Here is an 8,450-nt window from a genome sequence, read left to right as displayed (position 1 = left end):
GGGCATGTAATTGTATTTTTTTTTATACGAGTCTGAAAGTTTGTTTTATTTCTGACTGGTAGTTTTGTATTACTGAGCTTTCCAAAGCTCATTCTATTACTCACCATGACAGGTTAAAAGGATTGTACCAGTGTAGCTATCGATTTCAGTAAGGGAGTTCTTTCCTCATTGCTTGCAGAGTATAGTACATGTGATTAGGGGGCATGTAATTGTATTTTTTTTATATACGAGTCTGAAAGTTTGTTTTATTTCTGAATGCTGATAAAGCAATTATGAGTTACATGTTTTAAATAAAGTTTTAAATTTTCCGCTATTTTTACGGTGGGTCGCTCCGGTGGCCCTAATGTGACACTCCAGATCGGATCGGGTTACCCGCATCGGTCTGAGGGGGTTACACCCATTATTTCATTTTTTGTATTTAGTATATTTATGGTTCATAAAACCAAACAATTAATTTCATAATTTTATTTTTAATTATTCAGCAGTTTTAAGTATATATAAAATTAAAAAAATACAATATATAAATAGATTTATGTCATATACATATATAAGTGCATGATCTGTTTATACTCAATGTAAAACTAATTGCTTTACATTAAATTCAACATTTTCTATATTTTTAAAATAAATTCAATATTTTTTCAAACTAAATTCAATATTTTTTCTTACTTGTTTTTATAATTAAAAATAAGTTTAATGATATAAAAATATTAAATTTATTTTTATTTTAAATCTTACATTAAATACAGTTTAAATTTTATAAATATTTTATTATAAAATAATATTATATTTATTTAACTGATTTATGTTCTCTTATTTGATAAATTCTCTAGGTTCGAAACTTCATTTAAATAGTTTAATTTTTTAGGGATGAAATTAAAATATTCAAAAGTTTAAGGACCTAATGTGACTCTTAGGTAGGCTCTGCGACCCTAAGATGTGTTCTTAGGTAGGCCCCAAACTTTCTTAGGTAAGCTCTCAGGCCCTAAGATGTTCCCTTAGGTTAATTCTTTATACGATGATTTTAAACTACGAGTTCAAAAAACTCCACTACAGTTTAAATTATTAGTATTACTTAATCGTGGTGGATCCTTTTATCATACCTAAACCCTAAATCCGAGCCCCAAACCCAGACCAAAAAGCTCACCCACTACCCCTAGTCTCTTCCAGCATGTGTGGTGTGTGATAGGGATCCAACCCAAGCCCAGTCTCTTTGGATTCATTTTTCATAGTTTCTTATAGCTTCGACTATAGATGATTTCTTGAGGTCATGTCCTTCTTTTAGAGCCCATGGGGCGTATAGGGGGAGGGCTCGACAGAGTGGTGACAAGGAGACTAGACTTAGAGTTTGCTCGTTGAATGTAGGCACATTAAATGCTAGGCTGCTGGAGCTGACCGACGCACTTAATAATAGGAAAATAGATTTTGCATGTATTCAGGAGACTAGGTGGAAAGGGGCTCGCGCCAGAGAGTGTAATGGGTACAAGTTGTGGTATTCAGGCGTAGATAACGCTAGAAATGGGGTGGGTATCTTGGTATCCTCTAGGCTCAAGGAAAATGTAGTTGAAGTTTGTAGATACCGGGATAGGATCATGATGCTTAAGGTTATTATAGAAGAGGAAGTGGTGAATGTCCTTTCAGTGTACACCCCACTTGTTGGCCTAGGGGAAGGGGGAGAAACGTTGCTTCTGGGATCAGTTAGATGATGTACTTAGGAGCATTCTGGAGGACCAAAGAGTTTTCATAGGGGGAGACTTCAATGGCCATATAGGTAGTACAACCGACGGGTATGACGGTGTTCATGGGGGTTTCGGTTATGGTAGCAGGAACGATGAGGGGCGTACGTTGCTTGAATTTGCTACTGCTCACGATTTGGTGGTCACTAACTCCTTATTTAATAAGAGAGATGCGAACTTGATTACGTTTCATAGCGGGGGACATTGTACCCAAATCGACTACATCTTGGTTCGAAATCGGGATCGATGGGCTTGCATTGACTGTAAGGTGTCCCCTGAAGAGGCATGTGCATCGCAACACAAATTGTTGGTTTTGGTGTTCCGCGTACCGCACGGGAGAAAACTCTTAGGAGGGCTAAACTAGGTAAACCTATGATCCTTTGGAAGAAGTTACATGGAGCGACATCTGATGACTTTAGGAGTAAGCTTTTGTCTAATACAGGTTTTGGAACTACAAACTCAAATAATACAGATTTGTTATGGAAAAATATGGAAAATTCCATCAGAGATGTGGGCAAAAACACCCTGGGGTTGTCGACAGGGAAGGCCAAGGAACATAAAGAATTGTGGTGGTGGAACGACGAAGTCCAAACTAAGGTGAAGACAAAGCAAACTTGCTTCAAGGAGTTTTTGCAATGCAATGACGACGAAGAAAGGTCGAGAGCTAAACAAAGATACAAGGAGGCAAAGCGGGAAGCCAAGAAAACGGTGGCTAAAGCAAAGGATAAGGCATACGAGGAAATGTACAAGAGATTAGACACCAAGGAATGACAAAACGGCATCTTTAGGCTTGCAAAATCTAGGGAGAATAGGAAAAAGGATCTAGGTAGCATTAGATTTATTAAGGACAACAATGGTGTTCTTATAGCGAAAGATCATAATATTAAGAGGATGAAACGAGACTTGATCTCATTTGGGTTCTCTCTAAATGTGCAAACCTTAGCTTTCTTCAAAGACCAAATTCGCTAACACAACGTTTACCTTCTCTCCAAGTATGCCTAAGATTCGAAATTCATCCTTCCTTTCAATGATTGCTTTAAGCATTAGGTCTAGGGGTGTAAACGAGCCAAGTCAAACTCAAATATTATTGAGCTCGACTCAAACTCAAAAACTTTTATAGTAAACTCGACCCGATTCAAAAACTCACGAGCTAAAAATTATCAAACTCAACTCAAACTCGAAATATAATATTAAAACTCAACTCGAACTCGAAAAGGCTCGAACTCAAAAAAATTTCAAGAACTCGATTAAAACTCAATACTCAAACTCGATTGAAGCTCAATTTTAAACTCGTTTCAAGCTCGATTTTAAGCTTTATTCAAGCTCAATTGTTTACCAAACAGGCCGAGAAATGTAAGTTTTGAACTGCACAAGCCCGCTTCTTTTATAGGTAGCTTGTCCTGTCATCTTATAGTATCTGGACGATGTGGGATATTGTTGAGACTTGAGAGCACTACCTGTTCGAGAACTTCAGAGCCTTCATCTTCATCCTCAAACTTAAACACGAAAAACGCATGCCCATTGTTCAAATCCCGATCAAACAACCAGTTATACACGTCCCACGAGATTTGAATCGAGACCCCATCGACTTGAATCTTCTTGTTGCCTCTAAATTTCCATTTCAGCAGCTTTATTTGCAATACCCTTTCCTTGTCGATGCGGAAACAAAGCTCTGCAAATCCTGAAGAAGGCAAGTTTTCAAAGTCTGTTAACTTTTTCTTTAAAGCCTTATTTCTTTCATCGTTCCTTTCAACTCTATATTGATCATAATTGTTTTGTTACATCAATTACCGCACAGATGCTAATAGTTCAAACATTGAGATCCCGGAAAAGGGAAGCCAAACATCAACCTCCACTGGGTATGTGTTGCCGTGTGTGTTCCTATATATGGGGGCATATATGCATACATGCATACATGCATTGATTTTTTTTTTACAATATTCTCCCTGTTGGGAGATTCCAATATTTCATTGTTTTATTGAACTGCTGATATAGGTGTTTGCATGATTACTGCAGGGATATTAATTCGTCTTTGATTTTATCTGATGTTGACTTTTCATTAGAAGGGGGTGAAACAACCTTGGTGCGTATTTTACAGGAATACTCGAATAATTTACAGATATTTTACATTTATCTATGAATTCAGGGTGGTATATCAGTGCAGGAGGAAACATTATTATCATGGCATCATGAAATATCGCACTCTACGCATGCATTATAATTTGCAGGTAAGTCCTTGAATAGGAGAGGGATGTTTCTTAGTTTGATTCTTTTACCTAGCTTTTGTTATATTATCACCATTGGATAGGAGATGAGGTTCAAGACTTTATAACATTGGGGATTTAAAGGAGACCGTATTCAAGGGGTTGCTTTGGGGGACTGAAATGTTAATTTTCCATTTCTTTCACATGATTTTTGAGAAATTTCAATTTATTATTCAGTATGATAAAATGGAAAGTAATCCAAAATAATGTTGACTAAACATATTAATAATTTCCAAGTTTGACCAAACCAAATTACTATTCATATATAACAATAGTGATATATATGTTAATTATATTTACGTTCTTATATTTACTTCTTCTTTTTAGTTTTTATTAATTTTGTTCATATGACACATTCTTTTGTTTTTATGGTACATTTTCGGTCATTTGATAGTTTTTTCGTTAAATTTTTTCAATGTTGAATTTGACGTTACCTCGACTGATCAATATACGTCCTAAATATTTTTAATCATTTAACAATGAATATTCAATCACTATTACAGTTGTTGATGCTCAAACACATGTGAAGCCAATCGATAATTTAAGAATCATATTATGATATTAATGTATTAACACAAACATTTATGTGCATAACTTAACCCATATCACATAATCGGATTAATGGTTTAGAATTTAGGGTTTAGGGTTTATAATTTAAGGTTTATTATTTATGTTTAAGGTTTAGGGTTTAGGATTTAAGGTTCATTACAAAGACATTAATTAATCGATTTTGTACCGATTTATGAGGTAAGTACAATATAATATCTTGATATTAAATGCTCAAACCCTTGATATTTATGATATTTGAACCCGAAACCTCAAAATATAACAACAATTTAAAAAATTAGTTATTAAAAATATTATCTTTAAACATATATTAAATATTTGTCATTAGATAAATAATTTTTATTAATTTAAAATAAATATAAGAATATTTATTCAAAAATAATTTTTAACCATTTTAAAATTTTCTATTGTTTGGCTTTTTTTCTTATTTTTTATTTTATTTTTCTACGTTGTCAAGTACTTGTGCAATAAAAAGTTTAAAAAATAAAAAAATCAACCAAACACGTATAATCTAATATGTGCTTAATTAAATGAGCTTTTATTTTCCTTTTAGTAATATACAATGTAACAATTGGACTTGGACTGGTTAATTAAAAAAAATAAAATTTGAGGGTAGTTGTATTATAGAATTTTTAATACATTTTTAAAATTTTATAATTATCAATATTGTATTTTTAATATATTTTTAATAATGTAATTTTTAAAAATCTAAAATTATAATATAACATTTTTCGAGCTGCTCACGAGTTTTTCAAGTCGAATATCGAATAACTCATTTCGACTCGTTAAGAACTCGAGTCGAGCTCGAGCTCGAGTCCATTCGATCCGAATATTTATCGAGCCTTGATCGAGTCGATCTCGAGTAGCTCGTAATCTGTCTCGTCTCATTACAGCCCTAATTAGGTCAAGTGTCAATTGTGGCACGTGCCAACCCCTGATTGAAGGATTAATTTATTAAATTAAATTAAAATTAAGATCATATTGATTAAATATATAAGTATTGAGGATCAAATATGTAATTATACCAATTTTGTTAACAACAACATCAACTCTTCTATTACATGTTCTTTCTATTACATGTTCTACTGTATATGGCTTGATTAAAACCACTTAAATAATTATGCGGTCATATTGATAAAATTAAAAGTATGGTGATCATATCAACACCAGACCCATAGTATGGTGCTCTTTTGAGTAATTGACCCTAATCTTTATGCTATAAGATTTATTATCTAAATACAACTAATTACCAAATAATCTTAAATATAAATACAAAAGTTAAAAACGTGGGTGCTCTCCAACAAATATAGATTCTCAACTCGTTCCTAAATCTATAGGAAATTACTAATATCAAGTAACCTGATTTTATCATAGCCTTAAACAAGGACTTATATGAACTCGAACATTCTCCCTGCTGCTGCTTTTGGCCTTGTATGAACTCAAGAAAAGAAATTGTTGCACTTTTGGTTGAGGCATTTCATCAAACATTATGTCCCTAAACATACCACTTTCTCTCTGAAGAACCGTTAGATTGTTATTTCAGACCATCAGCATATAATGATAAAACCATCCTTGCTTTAATTCAGAAATTAATAAGAGGAAAAAGAATGTGTATTTCAAGCATTCTTCACTGCGTGGTCACGCTCTTTGCAAGATTCCGAGGCTGGTCGACATTGTATCCCCTTAACACGGTGAGATGATATGCCAGTAACTGCACCAAAAATGCAAAGGATGATTATCCAGTAAATTGCTAATTTCATGATAAGAAGCAAGCTAAAATAATTATGAAAAGGATACCTGAAATGGAACTATGTTAACCACAGGTTGAAGACAGTCCTCAACCTGAGGAACTTCAATTACTCGACAACCGCCTCCAGGACACACTGATGCAGCATCTCCTTTTGAACACATTACTATCAAGCGCCCTTTGCGGGCACGTAGTTGCTGAATAACCGACTGCTGCTTGCTATTAGAAGTCAGAAGATGTAAGTGCCAAGCAATGGAAAGCAATAAAATAACATAATTTCTCAAAAACCAAACCAACCTGAAGCAAGCATCACGAGTAGCAATCACAACAATGGGGAGATATTCGTCAACTAGTGCCAATGGACCATGCTTCATTTCACCGGCAAGTATCCCCTCACTATGCATAAGTGCAACTTCCTTCACTTTTAGAGCACCTTCCAAAGCAGTTGCATAATTGTATCCTCTCCCGAAGACGAGAAGTGACTGTTCAGCGATCAATAGTTTCGCAAGATCTTTCATTTCCTGGTCAAGCTTCAGTACCTCCCTGATTTTATCTGTGAAAGTCAAGAAAAAAAAAGTGAAAAGGGGGGAAATTTTTAGAATATATATAAAAAAAGGGAACAAGGTTTTAGACTAACTTGGCAGGTCGAATAGACCATCTATTATAGCCTCCCTTCTCTCTTGTTTAGAAATTGTGTCAGCTCCAATTGCCAAAGCTAACATGGCCATCACCATTATTTGACTCGTATATGCCTATTAATAACAGCGTGTGTTTTTTTAACTGAAAAAACAAAAGGACAAAGATTCCTTGATCCTGTATTTACCTTGGTACTGGCTACACCAATTTCACAACCAGCATTTATATGAACACCACAGTGTGTATTCCGAGCTATTACACTTCCAACAGTATTCGTGATGCCAACACATAACGCACCATTCTCCAAAGCATATTCCAGAGCTAGCAATGTATCAGCTGTTTCACCAGATTGACTAACAAAAACTACTGTATCCTCTCTGTATATAAGACCTTGCCGATCCAACAGATCACTAGCAATTTCCATTGTAACAGGTACCCCTATTTTTCCACATAAATCAAATAAACAAGTTGAGAATGAAAATAAGAAATTTTAATGTGTACAGAATTATATTTCCCAGACAAATAGCAGTTACCAGATAGTTCTTCCATGATGGGTCTAGCAGCTAAAGCAGCATTGTAACTTGTACCACAACCAATAAATACAATCCTTCGGCTTCGCCTAATTGTTTTAAGGTGATCCTTCAGTCCACCCAAAAGAACAGTCTTAGCCTTGCAGGAACCTCCACGTAGAAGCCTTCCTCTCATGGTAGTTGTTAGAGATTCTGGCTGTTCATGAATTTCTTTCTGCATATAATGCTTGTATTTTCCCTTATTTATTTGTTCAACCTCCATCTCAAGAATAGATAATGCACGTTGCACTGATGCAGGCCTAGCAGAACGACTGTCTCCGTTTCTTCCTTTGTCATTATTAAACTTTAGGATAGATACACCTCCTTCCTGAAGAAGGCAAGTAACATGAGGTGAAAATAAGAATTAATGGACCGTCACTTTAAAAAACTAATCAACATGGAAAACAAAAAAGTAGTATATGTCATGAGTTAACTATAATTCCATTTCTGCATATAATGATTGTATTTTCCCTTATTTATCCTATCTAAAGTAAAGATAAGGATGTGTTTTCGTCTAGTAAATCTCTATGTACTCAACCTAAGTACTCACTTTTCCAAATATACAATTTATCATCAGAATATTAAGAGAATAAATCAGAATTCTCTTTTCCAAAATACTTACTCTTTACATATATCATGACATAGGCGGCTTCGATTGGATGTTCGATTGGAATCTTTCCAATGGAGTATCTTGGACTTCCCCTTAGTTCGACGAAGAATTCGATTACTTTGTGGGAACCAATAATCCAGAGATGTTGCCAGAAATTGACGGGTTGGAAAGCAAATACTCTCTCTCCTGCAGGGAGGGTTGTGTAGGTGAAGTCGGCTTTAAGCGCTTTGTCAATTTATTTTATGTCGATGTTTAGAATGTCGAATAAGGTTCTGAGAAAACTGAATTCTATTCTGGCAAACTTCTTATGGGGGGTTTATC

The 8,450-nt window shown here is 34.7% G+C and overlaps 1 protein-coding gene across 1 annotated transcript; it reads right to left on the bottom strand.

The window, feature by feature from the left end:
* Positions 1 to 5,853: 5,853 nt before the first annotated feature.
* Positions 5,854 to 7,878, bottom strand: LOC120200359 (glutamine--fructose-6-phosphate aminotransferase [isomerizing] 2-like). Its single transcript, XM_039201228.1, has 6 exons — positions 7,484 to 7,878; positions 7,138 to 7,388; positions 6,952 to 7,066; positions 6,612 to 6,867; positions 6,365 to 6,533; positions 5,854 to 6,278 (listed from the first exon to the last, which is right to left on the bottom strand). The coding sequence occupies exons 1-6, from the start codon at positions 7,740 to 7,742 to the stop codon at positions 6,195 to 6,197; spliced, it is 1,134 nt and encodes a 377-aa protein (XP_039057159.1). The 5' UTR covers positions 7,743 to 7,878; the 3' UTR covers positions 5,854 to 6,194.
* Between the last annotated feature and the right edge of the window lie 572 nt (positions 7,879 to 8,450).

Source organism: Hibiscus syriacus, unplaced genomic scaffold, assembly GCF_006381635.1.
Source record: "Hibiscus syriacus cultivar Baekdansim isolate YM2019G1 unplaced genomic scaffold, ASM638163v2 tig00005939_pilon, whole genome shotgun sequence".
In the NCBI taxonomy this organism is placed as follows: domain Eukaryota; kingdom Viridiplantae; phylum Streptophyta; class Magnoliopsida; order Malvales; family Malvaceae; genus Hibiscus; species Hibiscus syriacus.
This window is presented reverse-complemented; position numbering and strand designations above follow the sequence as displayed.

Bases quoted from the DNA above. Each gene is read 5' to 3' on its own strand.
- LOC120200359 (XM_039201228.1), bottom strand. From the start codon at position 7,742: ATGGAGGTTGAACAAATAAATAAGGGAAAATACAAGCATTATATGCAG. The intron at 7,067-7,137 runs GTAAATACAGGA...TGTTATTAATAG, and splicing joins TTGGTGTAGCCAGTACCAAG to GCATATACGAGTCAAATAAT. The intron at 6,868-6,951 runs GTTAGTCTAAAA...TGACTTTCACAG, and splicing joins TGGTCTATTCGACCTGCCAA to ATAAAATCAGGGAGGTACTG.